The 21,014-nt window shown below is 46.0% G+C and overlaps 1 protein-coding gene across 12 annotated transcripts in view; it reads left to right on the forward strand.

Annotated features, from left to right (window-relative positions):
* Nucleotides 1-21,014, forward strand: part of Pax (paxillin) — a 216,670-nt gene that overhangs the window by 102,520 nt on the left and 93,136 nt on the right. For all 12 annotated transcript variants that reach the window (XM_053775026.2, XM_053775030.2, XM_053775022.2 and 9 more), the window contains one exon: nucleotides 11,518-11,665. In XM_053775026.2, coding sequence (XP_053631001.1) covers nucleotides 11,518-11,665 — 148 coding nt within the window. The remainder of the gene's footprint in view (nucleotides 1-11,517; nucleotides 11,666-21,014) is intronic.

Genomic DNA, 21,014 nt, shown 5'->3' on the forward strand with positions numbered 1-21,014 from the left:
TGTTCCACTGCCTCTTCATCAAGGTTGTTCCACTGCCTTTTCATCAAGGTCGTTCCACTGCCTCTTCATCAAAGTTATTTCACTGCCTCTACATCAAGGTAGTTCCACTGCCTCTTCATCAAAGTCGTTCCACTGCCTCTTCATCAAAGTTATTCCACTGCCTCTACATCAAGGTAGTTCCACTGCCTCTTCATCAAGGTCGTTCCACTGCCTCTTCATCAAAGTCGTTTCACTGCCTCTTCAAAGTTGTTTAACTGCCTCTCCACAGTGAGGGAAGCATTTCCCTTGTGGCTCATTTACATATTATCGTTTTAATCTTTGTGTCAGTGTTAGTGTTCCTCGTCCTTCACACTGGCTGCTCTCTTAAGATGTCTTGAGTGTATCTTTCACATGTTAATCACGTTACTAGTGGTTCCTCTCTTCTCTAAGGACGTGAAAGAATTAGACACGTGCAGCATCTGGGTATCTTTACGTGTAGACGTTCCGCCATCCAGTGACTATCAATACAATACCAGAACTATTACAAACTATTTACAAAAGATGAGGTAATCAGTCCCTCATATGTTGTATATACATTCTTCACATTATGTTCTCTTATTGTATTGATAAAGCCACTGGATGGCGGAACGTCTACAAATAAATATACCCAGATGTTGTACGTGTGTCTAATTCTTCATCTTGTCGGTATTATATACCATTCATATATAACCTTTAAGGATGTCAAAATTCATTTAGTATGTCATCGTAGGACAATCCTCTCAGCTCAACTAGTCGTGTTGCAAATCTCTGGTTGTTTACGGACTTCTCACCATGCTAGTGCTGCATGATCTTCATGCGATGCTGCGTCAGGAAACACTTGTCCTGTTTCCTGACATTGTACCTACCTTCGTGCGATGTTTATATGCCACTAAAAAGGTTTATTAAGGTTCTTGCAGATAGGCCTATACGGCACTAATAGTCTTTTATTAAGGTTCTAGGAGAGAGAAGCCTATGACGACGTTACGCTCCGACTTGGGCTTCCACTACCAGCATTATCTCTACCAGTACTTCTCCACTTTTGTCTTCCTCTCTCTGTCCCGTCCGTGTCTCTCTGTGTCCCGCCCGTCTCTCTGTCCTATATATAATGGCTCTGTCAAGTACCAGGTACGGGGGGTGACAAATACACCGACTGAAACGTCGCCGTAAGCTTCTCTATGTGCAGGATATCTGTGTATAGTTTCTTCCTCCTGGAAAAGAGAGAGAGAGAGATGGATGGACGGATGGATGGATGGATGGATAACAACGTATCGTAATAAGTAATGGCAGTGTTGCATTAAGTGGCTTGTGCTGAGTCACTTAACCGAGTACACCTACGCCCACGCCCGTGTTCTTGTTTACACTACGGCCATGTTTTTGTTCACACACGTATGTCCTTGCTCCCAGCAGCTAGCACGTACCACGCCCGTACCCTACGAGTCTATACACACACGCCCACAGCCATACCAAACCAATAGCTACACTGGTACCAGCATACACTTCTCCCCGCCCCCCCCCCACACACCCATGTATACATACACAACGAAAAAAAGGGAACATGCAGCAGGAATATTACCACATGTGAAACATGTGAAATATACCTGGGTATTTTCACTATATATTTGTTACCCCCTGTGCCTGGTACTCGACAGTGTATTTGTCACAACTTGTACCTGGTACTTGTCGGTGTATTTGTCACCCCCTGTACCTGATACTTGGTGTATTTGTCACCCCCTGTACTTGGTATTTGTCGCCCCCCCTGTACCTGATACGTGTCGGTGTATTTGTCACCCCTGTACCTGATACTTGGTGTATATGTCACCCCCTGTACCTGATACTTGGTGTATATATGTCACCCCCTGTACCTGATGCTTGGTGTATATGTCACCCCCTGTACCTGATACTTGGTGTATTTGTCACCCCCTGTACTTGGTATTTGTCGCCTCCGCCCTGTACCTGACACCTGTCGGTGTATTTTTCACACCCTGTACCTGATACTTGGTGTATTTGTCACCCCCTGTACCTGGTACTTGTCGGTGTATTTGTCACCCCCTGTACCTGGTACTTGTCGGTGTATTTGTCACCCCCTGTACCTGGTACTCGTCGGTGTATTTGTCACCCCCTGTACTTGGTATTTGTCGCCCCCCCCTGTACCTGATACTTGGTGTATTTGTCACACCCTGTACCTGATATTTGGTGTATTTGTCACACCCTGTACCTGATACTTGGTGTATTTGTCACACCCTGTACCTGATACTTGGTGTATTTGTCACACCCTGTACCTGATACTTGGTGTATTTGTCACCCCCTGTACCTGGTACTCGTCACTGTACTTACGTCACTGAAGCTACATTCTACCTTGCATTATACACTTGTCTCACCACTTCCTAAACTTACTCTTTTAAGTGTCTAAATGTAAATCTTTTTTTAGAACTTGCGTTCGTAGTTTAGAGGTTGACGTGGACTTGTTCATAGCGAGGTGTGAGAACTCTCTTGACCTCTCAGTAGGACACTTTACACCACTTAATTACCACTTTGTACCACTTTATACCGCTTAATTTCCACTTTATAAAACAAGGACCTAGTGCTGGGGAGAAATAAGAGTACAAGAAGCTATATAATTATTGCATTAATGAAGAGATTACGAGGAATACAGAATTACTGTTAAATTACTTCCTAGATAAGGTTACTGGGAAGGAGACAGGAGAGGTGCACCTACAAGCTGTCTTCTACAAGTTACTTGTAAAACTAAGCGTGTGTGTGTGTGTGTGTGTGTTGGTCGTGCACCCACGGCCGTGACTTACCTCACCATCTGTCTCTAGCTAGTGCGTCCCCTTATGACGAAGGTACAAGGAACTCTCGTACTGCCTTTCCTCCGGTCCACTTTGCAATGGGTGGTCAGGGTCGAAGCAACATCACATGCCCCTCTTCCTCCTCTAAAAAAATGGGTGTGTTAGGAGAATTTACGATTTTCGCAAATTGTTATAATAATAATAATAATAATAATAATAATAATAATAATAGACATTTAGAACATCTTCAGTTTTATGATCATTCTTTATCAAGTGAACTATGGTGGTCTTGTGGTATAGTCCTCATTCCACAGGCGAAACATTTATATTTTAATTCCGGATTGGCCGCGATGCTTAGTCAAATCTCCTAACCGCTGTTGTGGGCGGTAGCATCCTGCGGAAGGGCCTGATGATATGTGGGCGGCGGCATCCTGTAGTTATTCTGAACCTAAGGGCCATAACGGCAATAAGTCATACTGCTTCGTTATCCTGGGTTATCCTGGGATATTAAGCCTCCTGGTTAATATCCGAATTAGGTGAAGGATGCTTCCGGGGGGGTCCCCCCCGAGTCCGGTCCTAGACGATGTTGTTACTGCTTCACACAGGTAGTCCAACGTACGAACCAGAACCCGACCGGTGAGGAACTTAAAAGTTGCCTCCTGAAGACAGCCAGAGACATAGTGGTGATTCACCTTATGCACGGAGGGAGGGCGTTGAAGAGTCCGGGACTTCTGACAGTCATCGAGTTCTTTCTTAGTGTACTCTTCGCGCGTTTGTTTTTTATTAGTTATTCTTCAAGGTCTGCCAGGTCTCTTGTTTTCATGAGTGATTTCGGTGTGCAGGTTCACAACTAGTCTCTTCAGCATTTTCCACCTATAAATTATGATGTACCTCCCTCGCCTGCGTTACGAGGAATACAGTTGAAGGTACTCTCAAGCGTTCCCAGTAGTTCATATGTTTTATTGAATGCATATGAGCAGTGAAAATTTCTCCTGTCTTGAAGGAGGACGTTAATATGCATTAGTATTCCATCCTGGAGTGAACAAGTGATTTCAAGAATGTAATTTGCTCAACGTCTCTTGTCCTGGAAATTCTTGGTTATCCAGCCTATGATTTTCCTTGCGGTAGCAATAGCAGCATTATTTTGATCCTTGAATGTATGGTCTTCTAACATCACTCGCAAATCTCGCACATGGGACTCTGACTCTAGTGAACAGTTTGAATTTGTCCTGTACTCCATTTCAGTATTTATTTCCTCCGTTTTCCCACAGCGGAGCAACTGAATCTTGTCTTCCTTGGAAGGCATGATTTATATCTGCTTGAAAAATCGCTGTATCTTCCACGGATGCTACTCTCGTAGATATTCTTGCGTCATCGGCAAAGGATTTTACAGTGCTATGGTTTGTCCTTTTTCTGTGTCGCATATAAAGATGAGAAACAAGTGGGGAGAGTGCTGTGCCTTGAGGAGCAGAGCTTTTCATTGTGGCAGCCTCCGATCTCACTGTTTGCTACTACTACTACTACTATGGGTTCTGTTCCACTTTACCAGTTATTCCTTTTGCACACATTTTTGTGTGCTGTCATGCCATGGTCGCACTCGTCGACCATGGTATGACGACAACACAAAATCGGTGTGCTCTACATCAACCTTTATCCTGTCTTCCAGTGCATCCAAGAATATGTCGTAATGATGTAACATTTGTGGCTGGCAACTTTGCTTCTTAGGACCTGTTCAAAGATGTTTGTTATGTGTGAGTCTATAGCCAGTGGACTGTAGTTCTCCGCGACTTCTTGACTGCCACTTTGGCGACGCATAATAATAATAGTGGAACAATATCAGTGGGACACTATCAATGTGACTGTCAGTGGGACAGTATCAGTAAACTATATCAGTGGGACAATATCAGTGTGACAGTATCAGTGGAACAGTATCAATGAGACAGTATCAGTGGAACAATATCAGTGGGAGATATATAATGCTACATGCAACAAAGTGTTGAGATATAACGCTACATAACACAGCGATGAGGTACATAATACTACAAGCCACAAAGTGTTAAGGAACACTGCTACATAACGCTACAGGCCACGAAGTGTTAAGAAACACTGCTGCATAAGCTACAGGCCATAAAGTGTTATGGAACACTGCTACATAACGCTACAGGCCACAAAGTGTTAAGAAACACTGCTACATAACGCTACATGCCGCAAAGTGTTGAGGTACAAAGCTGCATGCCACAAGGTGTTGAGGTACATTCATTCACAGGCATTACCATGAGTGTGGTAGTGGAGCACAGGGGTGTCTATTTTAGCATCGTCCAGCCAGGTAGAAAACGAGGTGTGTAGGTAGGTGCCAGTGCTTGTAAGTTTCTATTTAGATTTCGTGTACGTACCATACACGCAGACGACAGACTGCAGCCACAGACACACAGGCTGCAGCCACAGACACACAGGCTGCAGCCACAGACACACAGGCTGCAGCCACAGACACACAGGCTGCAGCCACAGACACACAGGCTGCAGCCACAGACACAGACGCAGGCTGCAGCCCCAGATAACCACACACATTATGGTCACATGAACAACACTGCGTAGGTTGTATCTGGGATAACTTAATAAAGTCAGTGTAATTTATTGGGGCCCCTGGGTAAACGAATCTATATATTCGTAATTAATATTAAATTTCAGAGATTCCACTGTATGTAGGGGATTTATTTTTATTGTATACTGTTGTATTTTTTGTAACGTTTAAGATGGGTAAGAAAGAAAACGGGGATGTTTTTCAGGTTTAAAGATATTTACATTCCGTTGTATATCTTAATGGAGAAATCTCATTACCTTCCATTTCCTAGAAGCTGCGTTACCCGACGGATTTAGCGCTTCCCCGAAGACCTTACCTTATAAGCGTCGTAAGTTGTTCAACAATAAAGATCATTAGCTATATTGAAGTGGTTTCTCAGGGGGGGGGGGGATTTAATGAGTCTTTACATGGAAAAGAAACCTATTTAGGATGTTTTTTTTTTTGTTAAATTTTAGCTAATTTCATCATTTCCGTCATTTGTCAGGCCTTTGATAAGAGCAAATATAGTGGAACCCCCTGGTTTTTGAACTTGATTAGTTCCTAGGTGGTGGTCGAACTGCAAAAAGTTCGATGTCGGAAACCGTGTTTCCCAGGATTTAATTATCAGCCTCACACACTGGAGAATGTTGAACTGACTCTTCCAAAAGTCTCTGAGAGTCAGGTCAGTGTCACAGGTCACTTCAGAGCACTTTTGAAACGGGGCTTTCCTGTAAATTGCTTTACAATTGAATTTTAAACAAGTCGGCACGTTCGGACTCCAGAAAAACGTTCAAAGACCGGGTCAATTTTGTTCTGAACAAAATTATTCGAACTCCGGTTTGTTCTTGGTCAGGCAAGTTCGAACACCGGGGGTTCCACTGTATTTCTTTTCCGTGACATGGACCGTATATTATTGGAGCTTCTGGTCCCTGGACCGAGGCCTTCCACTGACTTTCTGGTCTACCATGCTAATATTATCTTTTATAAGATATAAATATAAGAAAAGTAGATAACGAGTGACCCCGTGCATCAGTGGTGACCCCGTGCATCAGTGGTGACCCTGTGCATCAGTTGTCACCCCTGCATCATTGGTGACCCCGTGCATCAGTGGTCACCCCCTGCATCAGTGGTCGACCCTGCATCAGTGGTCACCCCATGCATCAGTGGTCACCCCATTCATCAGTGGTGACCCCGTGCATCAGTGGTGACCCCGTGCACCAGTGGTCACACCGTGCATCAATGGTCGACCCTGCATCAGTGGTCACCCCGTGCATCAGCGGCCACCCCATGCATCAGAGGTCACACCGTGTATCAATGGTCGACCCTGCATCAGTGGTCACCGCATGCATCAGTGGTCACCAGATGCATCAGTAGTGACCCCGTGCATCAGTGGTCACCCCATGCATCAGTGGCCACCAGATGCATCAGTAGTGACCCCGTGCATCAGTGGTCACCCTGTGTATCAATGGTCGACCCTGCATCAGTGGTCATCCCATGCATCAGTGGTCACCCCGTGCATCAGTGGTCGCCCCGTGCATCAGTGGTCGCCCCCTGCATCAGTGGTGACTCCGTGCGTCAGTGGTCCCCTCCTACGTCAGCATCAGTAAAAACTAATCACCTGAGTCAGTTGTATACTAGTGGTATTTAGTCAAGGGATTATTACTGTAGAGGAGGCAAGGCTGTTTTTTTCGGGGAGAGGGAAAACTAGTTAGCGGCACTCTAATTATTATTATTATTATTATTATTATTATTATTATACGCAGGAGAAGAAGTTCAGGTGAGTAAAATGGATCAGGTGGGGGAATGGGTTCAAGTGGTGGAGGGGGAATTGTGGGAGCACCAACACAACTGCATCACAGAAAACCTGCGCCCTCACAAACATGAAAGGGGAAACTTCTGTATCTTGAGTGACCTCGCATGGAGCCTCGCAGGATATGAAGTTTTTATTCGGATTAGTAATAAGGAGAGTTAGTAACCCAGGCTAACTAAAGACATCCACTGTGGCTTATTCCCACAAATTTTCTCTGATCCTCTTCCCAGGATCAAACATCTGGTGTCTCAGTGGACACGTTTGGAGCATTCACCTATTTGATTTCAAGTGTCGATTCTTAGCTCTGGGTTCAGTCCTGGATGCGAGAGCTCTATCATACCTCGTCTTAAAACTATGTGCGGATCCTGCTAAGAGACAACACAGTACGTGTCAGGGGCTCAAGACTGTTCAACTGCCTCCTAGCATACATAAGGGGTTTATAAATAGACCCCTGGCTGTCTTCAAGAAGGCGCTGGACAGGCACCTAAAGTCAGTAACTGATCAGTCGAGCTGTGGTTCGTACGTCGGTTTACGTGCGGCCAGCAGCAACAGCCTGGTTGATCAGACCCTGATTCACCAGGAGGCCTGGTCACAGACCGGGTAGCGGGGGCGTTGACCCCCGAAACCCCTCTCCAGACCCCAGACCTCTACCATTTTGTTGTTCCAGTAGTTCCACTTCCCAGTCCACCCTGTTAGTTATCGATAGATATTTGACCTTTATTGTGTGCGTGTGTGTGTGCGTGTGTGCGTGTGTGTGTGCGCGCGTGTGTGTGTGTGTGTGTGTGTGTGTGTGTGTGTGTGTGTACTCACCTAGTTGAGGTTGCGGGGGTCGAGTCCGAGCTCCTGGCCCCGCCTCTTCACTGATCGCTACTAGGTCACTCTCCCTGAGCCGTGAGCTTTATCGTACCTCTGCTTAAAGCTATGTATGGATCCTGCCTCCACTACATCGCTTCCCAAACTATTCCACTTACTGACTACTCTGTGGCTGAAGAAATACTTCCTAACATCCCTGTGATTCATCTGTGTCTTTAGCTTCCAACTGTGTCCCCTTGTTACTGTGTCCAATCTCTGGAACATCCTGTTTTTGTCCACCTTGTCAATTCCTCTCAGTATTTTGTATGTCGTTATCATGTCCCCCCTATCTCTCCTGTCCTCCAGTGTCGTCAGGTTGATTTCCCTTAACCTCTCCTCGTAGGACATACCTCTTAGCTCTGGGACTAGTCTTGTTGCAAACCTTTGCACTTTCTCTAGTTTCTTTACGTGCTTGGCTAGGTGTGGGTTCCAAACTGGTGCCGCATACTCCAATATGGGCCTAACGTATACGGTGTACAGGGTCCTGAACGATTCCTTATTAAGATGTCGGAATGCTGTTCTGAGGTTTGCTAGGCGCCCATATGCTGCAGCAGTTATTTGGTTGATGTGCGCTTCAGGAGATGTGCCTGGTGTTATACTCACCCCAAGATCTTTTTCCTTGAGTGAGGTTTGTAGTCTCTGACCCCCTAGACTGTACTCCGTCTGCGGCCTTCTTTGCCCTTCCCCAATCTTCATGACTTTGCACTTGGTGGGATTGAACTCCAGGAGCCAATTGCTGGACCAGTTCTGCAGCCTGTCCAGATCCCTTTGTAGTTCTGCCTGGTCTTCGATCGAGTGTATTCTTCTCATCAACTTCACGTCATCTGCAAACAGGGACACCTCAGAGTCTATTCCTTCCGTCATGTCGTTCACAAATACCAGAAACAGCACTGGTCCTAGGACTGACCCCTGCGGGACCCCGCTGGTCACAGGTGCCCACTCTGACACCTCGCCACGTACCATGACTCGCTGCTGTCTTCCTGACAAGTATTCCCTGATCCATTGTAGTGCCTTCCCTGTTATCCCTGCTTGGTCCTCCAGTTTTTGCACCAATCTCTTGTGTGGAACTGTGTCAAACGCCTTCTTGCAGTCCAAGAAAATGCAATCCACCCACCCCTCTCTCTCTTGTCTTACTGCTGTCACCATGTCATAGAACTCCAGTAGGTTTGTGACACAGGATTTCCCGTCCCTGAAACCATGCTGGCTGCTGTTGATGAGATCATTCCTTTCTAGGTGTTCCACCACTCTTCTCCTGATAATCTTCTCCATGATTTTGCATACTATACATGTCAGTGACACTGGTCTGTAGTTTAATGCTTCATGTCTGTCTCCTTTTTTAAAGATTGGGACTACATTTGCTGTCTTCCATGCCTCAGGCAATCTCCCGGTTTCGATAGATGTATTGAATATTGTTGTTAGGGGTACACATAGCGCCTCTGCTCCCTCTCTCAATACCCATGGGGAGATGTTATCTGGCCCCATTGCCTTTGAGGTATCTAGCTCACTCAGAAGCCTCTTCACTTCTTCCTCGGTTGTGTGCACTGTGTCCAGCACTTGGTGGTGTGCCCCACCTCTCCGTCTTTCTGGAGTCCCTTCTGTCTCCTCTGTGAACACTTCTTTGAATCTCTTGTTGAGTTCTTCACATACTTCCCGGTCATTTCCTGTTGTCTCTCCTCCTTCCTTCCTTAGCCTGATTACCTGGTCCTTGACTGTTGTTTTCCTCCTGATGTGGCTGTACAACAGTTTCGGGTCAGATTTGGCTTTCGCTGCTATGTCATTTTCATATTGTCTTTGGGCCTCCCTTCTTATCTGTGCATATTCATTTCTGGCTCTACGACTGTTCTCCTTATTCTCCTGGGTCCTTTGCCTTCTATATTTCTTCCATTCCCTAGCACACTTGGTTTTTGCCTCCCTGCACCTTTGGGTAAACCATGGGCTCATCCTGGCTTTTTCATTACTCCTGTTACCCTTGGGTACAAACCTCTCCTCAGCCTCCTTGCATTTTATTGCTACATATTCCATCATCTCATTAACTGGTTTCCCTGCCAGTTCTCTGTCCCACTGAACCCCGTTCAGGTAGTTCCTCATTCCTGTGTAGTCCCCTTTCTTGTAGTTTGGCTTCATTCGTCCTGGCCTTCCTGCTTCTCCCTCCACTTGTAGCTCTACTGTGTATTCGAAGCTTACAACCACATGGTCACTGGCCCCAAGGGGTCTTTCATATGTGATGTCCTCGATATCTGCACTACTGAAGGTGAATACTAAGTCCAGCCTTGCTGGTTCATCCTCTCCTCTCTCTCTTGTAGTGTCCCTTACGTGTTGGTACATGAAGTTCTCCAGTACCACCTCCATCATCTTAGCCCTCCAAGTATCTTGGCCCCCATGTGGGTCCAAGTTCTCCCAATCTATCTCCTTGTGGTTAAAGTCACCCATGATCAGGAGCTTTGCCCTGCATGCATGAGCTCTTCTGGCCACTCTAGCCAGTGTGTCAACCATCGCTCTATTGCTCTCGTCGTACTCTTGCCTTGGCCTCCTGCTGTTCTGTGGTGGGTTATACATCACTGCTATTACCACCTTGGGACCTCCAGAGTGAAGTGTTCCCACTATGTAATCACTTTCTTCTCCGCTATCTTCTCTCTCCAGCTCATCAAAATTCCAGCGATTTTTGATCAGTGTGTGTGTGTGTGTGTGTGTGTGTGTGTGTGTGTGTGTGTGTGTGTGTGTGTGTGGTCGGTGATGCTACACGAGATCTCTTATAATAATAATTGTATTTTTTGTATTGAATTGTATTGAATTGTATTTTTCAGTAAGGCACATTTGATACAATTTTTTTTTCTTTTTTTTTTTTTTACATGGAAAAGCCCACATTTATATAAGGGACTTCTCATACCTGATCTCTTTCACTTACCTGAACCTCCTCTCCTCTCACGTGACCCCTCTCCTGCTCATCATAAGGGGCACGTCATTTCCCGTTTTCTAATATGTTATTTTTTCCCTGTAATCAACCTTGTCCGTAATTATTATCGCATTTGTTTTGTCTGCTTTCGTAAGGTGAAGTCTGGGATCTTTCCTTAATTCATGGTATAACTTAAATCTTTGAGTACAACTTAATCTTTGTACAACTTAATCTTTGTACAACTTAATCTTTGTACAACTTAACAAATCTTTGAGTAACACAATTGTCCTCAAAGATTTGTTGAGTTATACTGTACCATGAATTAAGGAAAGATAATATACTTCACTTTACGAAAGCAAACAAAGCAAATGCGATAGTAATTATGGACAAGGTAGATCATAGGGGAAAAATGGTCATGATATTAGAAGACAGGAAACTCACGCGCCTCTTAATTAAACTGTTTATCTGATAGTAACGAACATCTTCTCTGCCCTGGACAGATGTATCTGTTTATCTGATAGTAACGAACATCTCTGCCCTGGACAGATGTATCTGTTTATCTGATAGTAACGAACATCTTCTCTGCCCTGGACAGATGTATCACCAAGAGAGAGTAGAAGAGGTGCGGACGGAGCAGCAGTCATCAGGTGGAGGGAAGAAGTCCTCCCTCAATAACAACCTCTCCGAGCTGGACACTTTGCTTCAGGACCTTAATAATGCACGATACACGGGAAACTTCAAAGGTAACACAACTACTACAGTATACCGTTTAAATTCATATATTTACCTCGTTTTCTCTAATAATAAGTTGCCCGTCCGTTTTCTCTCAGGGCGCGGGCGAAGGTTGAGAAACTCAAATAAAATAAAATCATGCTATTGCATGGTACGTATTATTATTTTTAATAATATAATAATATTTTTATTTACTACAAGTACATATACATAGTATACAGCCCTAACTGACATAAATGACATACTACTTTATAGAAAACAGCTTGTTAAGCAGAACTTTTCGGGCAAATTAGGTCAGTTCTGTCCCAGGATGCGACCCACACCAGTCTACTAACTCCCAAGTACCCATTTTACTGGTAGGTGAATATAGACAACCGGTGTAAAGAAACGCGCCCAGTGTTTCAACCCTCACTGATAATCGAGCCTAGACCCTCGCCGTGTGAAGCGAGAGCTTTAGCCACTAGGAGACGGGGACCATAAGGGTCATACAGTACTGTGCATGGTACGTAAAAATATGTAAAAAAAAAAAAAAAAACTAGCAAGAACATTATACGATGTCAATAGACTGTCACTAGGTTTTTTTTCTGAAAAGTTTGCGGTTTGTGGAGAGGTGGGAATGTTGCAGTGTGTGCACTCTGGAGGAGAGGTGAGAATGCTGCAGTGTGTGCACTCTGAAGGAGAGGTGAGAATGTTGCAGTGTGTGCACTCTGAAGGAGAGGTGAGAATGTTGCAGTGTGTGCACTCTGAAGGAGAGGTGATAATGCTGCAGTGTGTGCACTCTGAAGGAGAGGTGAGAATGCTGCAGTGTGTGCACTCTGAAGGAGAGGTGAGAATGTTGCAGTGTGTGCACTCTGGAGGAGAGGTGAGAATGTTGCAGTGTGTGCACTCTGGAGGAGAGGTGAGAATGTTGCAGTGTGTGCACTCTGGAGGAGAGGTGAGAATGCTGCAGTGTGTGCACTCTGAAGGAGAGGTGAGAATGTTGCAGTGTGTGCACTCTGGAGGAGAGGTGGGAATGTTGCAGTGTGTGCACTCTGGAGGAGAGGTGAGAATGTTGCAGTGTGTGCACTATGGAGGAGAGGTGAGAATGTTGCAGTGCGTGCACTCTGGAGGAGAGGTGGGAATGTTGCAGTGCGTGCACTATGGAGGAGAGGTGAGAATGTTGCAGTGTGTGCACTCTGGAGGAGAGGTGGGAATGTTACAGTGTGTGCACTCTGGAGGAGAGGTGAGAATGTTGCAGTGCGTGCACTATGGAGGAGAGGTGAGAATGTTGCAGTGTGTGCACTCTGGAGGAGAGGTGGGAATGTTACAGTGTGTGCACTCTGGAGGAGAGGTGAGAATGTTGCAGTGCGTGCACTCTGGAGGAGAGGTGGGAATGTTGCAGTGTGTGTGCACTCTGGAGGAGAGGTGAGAATGTTGCAGTGCGTGCACTCTGGAGGAGAGGTGGGAATGTTGCAGTGTGTGCACTCTGGAGGAGAGGTGAGAATGTTGCAGTGTGTGCACTCTGGAGGAGAGGTGAGAATGTTGCAGTGCGTGCACTCTGGAGGAGAGGTGAGAATGTTGCAGTGCGTGCACTCTGGAGGAGAGGTGAGAATGTTGCAGTGTGTGCACTCTGGAGGAGAGGTGGGAATGTTGCAGTGTGTGCACTCTGGAGGAGAGGTGAGAATGTTGCAGTGTGTGCACTATGGAGGAGAGGTGAGAATGTTGCAGTGCGTGCACTCTGGAGGAGAGGTGGGAATGTTACAGTGTGTGCACTCTGGAGGAGAGGTGAGAATGTTGCAGTGCGTGCACTATGGAGGAGAGGTGAGAATGTTGCAGTGTGTGCACTCTGGAGGAGAGGTGGGAATGTTACAGTGTGTGCACTCTGGAGGAGAGGTGAGAATGTTGCAGTGCGTGCACTCTGGAGGAGAGGTGGGAATGTTGCAGTGTGTGTGCACTCTGGAGGAGAGGTGAGAATGTTGCAGTGCGTGCACTCTGGAGGAGAGGTGGGAATGTTGCAGTGTGTGCACTCTGGAGGAGAGGTGAGAATGTTAGTGTGTGCACTCTGGAGGAGAGGTGAGAATGTTGCAGTGTGTGCACTCTGGAGAAGAGGTGAGAATGTTACAGTGTGTGCACTCTGGAGGAGAGGTGGGCATGTTGCAGTGTGTGCACTCTGGAGAGGTGGGAATGTTGCAGTGTGCACTCTGAAGGAGAGGCGGGAATGTTGCAGTGTGTGCACTCTGCAGAGGTGGGAATGTTGCAGTGTGTGCACTCTGGAGGAGAGGTGGAAATGTTGCAGCGTGTGCACTGTGGAGGAGAGGTGGGAATGTTAGTGTGTGCACTCTGGAGGAGAGGTGGGAATGTTGCAGCGTGTGCACTGTGGAGGAGAGGTGGGAATGTTGCAGTGTGTGCACTGTGGAGGAGAGGTGGGAATGTTGCAGTGTGTGCACTCTGGAGAGGTGAGAATGTTGCAGTGCGAGCACTCTGGAGGAGAGGTGGGAATGTTGCAGTGTGTGCACTCTGGAGGAGAGGTGGGAATGTTGCAGTGTGTGCACTCTGGAGGAGAGGTGGGAATGTTGCAGTGCGAGCACTCTGGAGGAGAGGTGGGAATGTTGCAGCGTGTGCACTCTGGAGGAGAGGTGGGAATGTTGCAGTGTGTGCACTCTGGAGGAGAGGTGGGAATGTTGCAGTGTGCGCACTGTGGAGGAGAGGTGGGAATGTTAGTGTGTGCACTCTGGAGGAGAGGTGGGAATGTTGCAGTGCGTGCACTCTGGAGGAGAGGTGGGAATGTTGCAGTGTGTGCACTCTGGAGGAGAGGTGGGAATGTTGCAGTGTGTGCACTCTGGAGGAGAGGTGGGAATGTTACAGTGTGTGCACTCTGGAGACGTGAGAATGTTGCAGTGCGAGCACTCTGGAGGAGAGGTGGGAATGTTGCAGTGTGTGCACTCTGGAGAGGTGTGAATGATGCAGTGCGAGCACTCTGGAGGAGAGGTGGGAATGTTGCAGTGTGTGCACTGTGGAGGAGAGGTGGGAATGTTACAGTGTGTGCACTCTGGAGAGGTGGGAATGTTGCAGCGTGTGCACTCTGGAGAAGAGGTGGGAATGTTGCAGCGTGTGCACTCTGGAGGAGAGGTGGGAATGTTGCAGTGTGTGCACTCTGGAGAGGTGGGAATGTTGCAGTGTGTGCACTCTGGAGGAGAGGTGGGAATGTTACAGTGTGTGCACTCTGGAGGAGAGGTGGGAATGTTACAGTGTGTGCACTCTGGAGGAGAGGTGGGAATGTTACAGTGTGTGCACTTTGGAGGAGAGGTGGGAATGTTGCAGTTTCTGCACTCTGGAGGAGAGGTGGGAATGTTAGTGTGTGCACTCTGGAGGAGAGGTGGGAATGTTACAGTGTGTGCACTCTGGAGGAGAGGTGGGAATGTTACAGTGTGTGCACTCTGGAGGAGAGGTGGGAATGTTACAGTGTGTGCACTCTGGAGGAGAGGTGGGAATGTTACAGTGTGTGCACTCTGGAGGAGAGGTGGGAATGTTGCAGTTTCTGCACTCTGGAGGAGAGGTGGGAATGTTAGTGTGTGCACTCTGGAGGAGAGGTGGGAATGTTACAGTGTGTGCACTCTGGAGGAGAGGTGGGAATGTTGCAGTGTGTGCACTCTGGAGGAGAGGTGGGAATGTTAGTGTGTGCACTCTGGAGGAGAGGTGGGAATGTTACAGTGTGTGCACTCTGGAGGAGAGGTGGGAATGTTGCAGTGTGTGCACTCTGGAGGAGAGGTAGGAATGTTAGTGTGTGCACTCTGCAGGAGAGGTGGGAATGTTGCAGTGTGGGCACTCTGGAGGAGAGGTGGGAATGTTACAGTGTGTGCACTCTGGAGTAGAGGTGGGAATGTTACAGTGTGTGCACTCTGGAGTAGAGGTGGGAATGTTACAGTGTGTGCACTCTGGAGTAGAGGTGGGAATGTTACAGTGTGTGTACTCTGGAGGAGAGGTGGGATTGTTACAGTGTGTGCACTCTGGAGGAGAGGTGGGAATGTTACAGTGTGTGTACTCTGGAGGAGAGGTGGGAATGTTACAGTGTGTGCACTCTGGAGGAGAGGTGGGAATGTTACAGTGTGTGTACTCTGGAGGAGAGGTGGGATTGTTACAGTGTGTGCACTCTGGAGGAGAGGTGGGAATGTTACAGTGTGTGCACTCTGGAGGAGAGGTGGGAATGTTACAGTGTGTGCACTCTGGAGGAGAGGTGGGAATGTTACAGTGTGTGTACTCTGGAGGAGAGGTGGGATTGTTACAGTGTGTGCACTCTGGAGGAGAGGTGAGAATGTTGCAGTGCGTGCACTCTGGAGGAGAGGTGGGAATGTTACAGTGTGTGCACTCTGGAGGAGAGGTGGGAATGTTGCAGTGTGTGCACTCTGGAGGTGAGGGGGGAATGTTGCAGTGTGTGCACTCTGGAGGAGAGGTGGGAATGTTACAGTGTGTGCACTCTGGAGGAGAGGTGGGAATGTTGCAGTGTGTGCACTCTGGAGGAGAGGTAGGAATGTTAGTGTGTGCACTCTGGAGGAGAGGTAGGAATGTTAGTGTGTGCACTCTGCAGGAGAGGTGGGAATGTTGCAGTGTGGGCACTCTGGAGGAGAGGGGGGAATGTTGCAGTGTGTGCACTCTGGAGGAGAGGTGGGAATGTTACAGTTTGTGCACTCTGGAGGAGAGGTGGGAATGTTACAATGTGTGCACTCTGGAGTAGAGGTGGGAATGTTACAGTGTGTGCACTCTGGAGGAGAGGTGGGAATGTTACAGTGTGTGCACTCTGGAGGAGAGGTGAGAATGTTACAGTGTGTGCACTCTGGAGGAGAGGTGGGAATGTTACAGTGTGTGCACTCTGGAGTAGAGGTGGGAATGTTACAGTGTGTGCACTCTGGAGGAGAGGTAGGAATGTTACAGTGTGTGCACTCTGGAGTAGAGGTGGGAATGTTACAGTGTGTGCACTCTGGAGGAGAGGTAGGAATGTTACAGTGTGTGCACTCTGGAGGAGAGGTAGGAATGTTACAGTTCTGAGGGTCATCTGAACTGTGTTATTAACACACTGCCAAGTCAGCTCTTGGATGAATAATGACGAGTATTTCCTTTCTTTGGGTCACCTTGCGTATGGCGCTGAGAAATATACATCTCTAATGTATTATTCTATACGTGGGCAAGTCCTAAGCCCGTGAAGGGTCATGGGAGGCAGTCTGTTTTGATCCAAGGAAGAGGAAGGTAGCTCTGTATCCCTTGGATCAACAGCTTCGAGATACCCTATTGAAGAGTACATATGGTATTCTTCGTGTTAAATATCGGGTGTTTATTCAGTATGTTGTATTATACAAGAGTTGTATTAAGCACAATATTATATACATAAAGTAGCGACAGACTTTAACAGTGCATGTATTATATACATACATATAATATCACTATATACATAGTGATAATACATACATATAGCACATGCCACTGTATGTATTATATACATAGCAGGTATTAACTGACATTGTCTAATATCTCAGCAGTTATCCAAGGTTCAGGTCTTCATATAATCCTCACCCCTTTTGACTGTTAATCCTAACCTCCTGTTTCTCACCCTCGTCCTGAAATTCACAAACTCTCCCATCACAGCATCCTTATTCCTTCACATTTCCCTGACTTACCGACGAACGTCTGGAGGAAATAGTTGCCAGTATGACAGCTTTCAAAGCATAATAGAAGCTGCATATATTCCTAATCGAGAAATTAGATCAAATACATATGACTAAATGGATAATAGACTAAAATGTTTCTTCTGAATGTTTCCCAGGCATTTACGTCATTGGAACTTGTTGTCACAGTCCAGTCACAATTGTGTAGCCTATATACCAGTTTATTTACTGTAGCCTTTGGCTGATCTCATTTTTGTTCTGTGTAGGCCTATCTGTCTCCTAATGATTTTTTCTGGTGCAATACGTGATGAAATGATCACAAGACCTGTGGTACTGATGCCTGACTAAGTTATTAAAGTGGTTACAAAGTATGTGGTTGAGTTTGGTGGCTGAGAACTGTGTGATCCGGGTTAGTGCATTAATTAGTTGATTGTAACTACTCCTAGAAGTTGCTCATTGCTTTGACATAGCCCGTTATTTTGCTGTTGATAACAGATATTGAAGTCTCCCAGTATTATTGTCTCACAGTTGTGCTCAATTCGGGTCAAGACTCGGAAAGTTTTCCAAGAACTGATGTGGGGGGGGGGGGTAGGTAACTAGTTCCTACTAGGATAAGTTTGGTCTTGGGCAGCAACACAAACCATTGAATCTCCCGTTTATTGTCATACAAATCCGGTCTTAAGTTGAAGTTATTTCTTACATAAGCACATACCCCACCACCCTGTCTATTTCTGTCCAAGCGTTTTATGTTGTAACCTTCTATTTTAACTTCGTCGTCAGTCACCGTGTCATCTAACCAGGATTTAGAGATGGATATAACTGCCGTCTTAGCCTTGTTGGATAGAATCCTGATCTCTGACATTTTGGGTAAAATTGACCTAGCATTGACATAAAATGAAGACCTACTTTCGTGAAGCAGTCATAATCAACAATACATGGCAAGGGTTCATTTGTAGTGAAAAACTTAGGTAAATTAAGGTCGGCACTACTAAAGAATACCGGAGTTAAAGTGCATTTGTTGCAATCTGATATTTAGCACCATTAACATGACCAAACATACAACCGGTGTGAACCCACCCATTACACAATTCACTTACAGTGTACTGTTCTTCCACTGTACCTTAGTACAGTGTAAACATAAGCCTCGTGTTATTTGTTCTGGTAACAACATCGGTTCTGGCCTCACGTTCACCTAGATATGCATTACAAAGTTATAGTTATCACTCTTAGGTACTAATTTATCATAATTAACTTTATATCTAAGATTTAGTTTGGATTTTGCCGTCGAAGTGGCTAGTTTATTGTGCACCCCATATCCATACAGTGGGGGTAATGGCTAGTTTATTGTGCACCCCATATCCATACAGTGGGGGTAGTGGCTAGTTTATTGTGCACCCCATATCCATACAGTGGGGGTAGTGGCTAGTTTATTGTGCATCCCATATCCATACAGTGGGGGTAGTGGCTAGTTTATTGTGCACCCCATATCCATACAGTGGGGGTAGTGGCTAGTTAATTGTGCACCCCATATCCATACAGTGGAGGTAGTGGCTAGTTTATTGTGCACCCCATATCCATACAGTGGGGGTAGTGGCTAGTTTATTGTGCATCCCATATCCATACAGTGGGGGTAGTGGCTAGTTTATTGTGCACCCCATATCCATACAGTGGGGGTAGTGGCTAGTTTATTGTGCATCCCATATCCATACAGTGGGGGTAGTGGCTAGTTTATTGTGCACCCCATATCCATACAGTGGGGGTAGTGGCTAGTTTATTGTGCATCCCATATCCATACAGTGGGGGTAGTGGCTAGTTTATTGTGCATCCCATATCCATGCAGTGGGGGTAGTGGCTAGTTTATTGTGCATCCCATATCCATACAGTGGGGGTAGTGGCTAGTTTATTGTGCATCCCATATCCATACAGTGGGGGTAGTGGCTAGTTTATTGTGCATCCCATATCCATACAGTGGGGGTAGTGGCTAGTTTATTGTGCACCCCATATCCATACAGTGGAGGTAGTGGCTAGTTTATTGTGCATCCCATATCCATACAGTGGGGGTAGTGGCTAGTTTATTGTGCATCCCATATCCATACAGTGGGGGTAGTGGCTAGTTTATTGTGCATCCCATATCCATACAGTGGAGGTAGTGGCTAGTTTATTGTGCATCCCATATCCATACAGTGGGGGTAGTGGCTAGTTTATTGTGCACCCCATATCCATACAGTGGGGGTAGTGGCTAGTTTATTGTGCATCCCATATCCATACAGTGGAGGTAGTGGCTAGTTTATTGTGCATCCCATATCCATACAGTGGGGGTAGTGGCTAGTTTATTGTGCATCCCATATCCATACAGTGGGGGTAGTGGCTAGTTTATTGTGCATCCCATATCCATACAGTGGAGGTAGTGGCTAGTTTATTGTGCACCCCATATCCATACAGTGGGGGTAGTGGCTAGTTTATTGTGAACCCCATATCCATACAGTGGGGGTAGTGGCTAGTTTATTGTGCACCCCATATCCATACAGTGGGGGTAGTGGCTAGTTTATTGTGCACCCCATATCCATACAGTGGAGGTAGTGGCTAGTTTATTGTGCATCCCATATCCATACAGTGGGGGTAGTGGCTAGTTTATTGTGCACCCCATATCCATACAGTGGGGGTAGTGGCTAGTTTATTGTGCACCCCATATCCATACAGTGGGGGTAGTGGCTAGTTTATTGTGCACCCCATATCCATACAGTGGGGGTAGTGGCTAGTTTATTGTGAACCCCATATCCATACAGTGGGGGTAGTGGCTAGTTTATTGTGCACCCCATATCCATACAGTGGTGGGTAGTGGCTAGTTTGTCCACCCAATACCCATACAGTGGGGGTAGTGGCTAGTTTGTCCACCCAATACCCATACAGTGGGGGTAGTGGCTAGTTTGTGCACCCAGTATCCGTACACTGAGGGTAGTGGCTAGTTCATTGTGCTTCACATATCCATCCTGTGGACGATGGCACACTAACATATGGATGCACAAAAGGTCTAGGAACTAGGTTCCAAAAGGGTTTAAAAGGAGTACATCTGGATTAATATCTACAGTTCACTTATCTGTTACAAGTAAATTAAGGAGACTTGTTTGATGTGCCTAGTATCATATTTTCATTAATAATATATCTTCACATATCACATAGTTTATTAGGCTGTCTGTTTACTCCTTAGTGGACAGCTAAGTATATAGTGTTCAAGATCTTTTAATATGTTAAAAGAAGCCCCCTTTTGGTGGATTTTAGCTGGAGACTGTTAAAGGGCTCTTGATCCGAGGGATTGGATCAGTTCTTATTGCCTCCCATTTCTCCGGGGGCTTTATAATCATGGTGGTTTTAGCGCTTCCCTATAATAATAATAATAATAATAATAATAATAATAATAATAATATCAACAAGTGCTTTCGGCAACGGATAACTTTCTAACACACATAATAATAATAATAATAATAATAATAATAATAATAATAATAATAATAATAATGTTAAAAAGTTTTAAGTGACATTGATAAGACATGCTTGAATTTTTATGCCAAAAAAAAAAAGATTAAAAATTCCGGGAAGCTGGTATTAAATAATGGGGATGTTGGAGTGTGATGAAGAACGGGTGTAGTAGGGGAAGGGTGGGGAAGAGGGGAATGGGGGAGGGGAGGCTCAGAATAGAGGTACTAAGGGAAAGGCTGTTATCGCA

The sequence above is a fragment of the Cherax quadricarinatus genome, chromosome 11 (genome assembly GCF_038502225.1).
Source record: "Cherax quadricarinatus isolate ZL_2023a chromosome 11, ASM3850222v1, whole genome shotgun sequence".
NCBI classification, from domain to species: Eukaryota; Metazoa; Arthropoda; class Malacostraca; order Decapoda; family Parastacidae; genus Cherax; species Cherax quadricarinatus.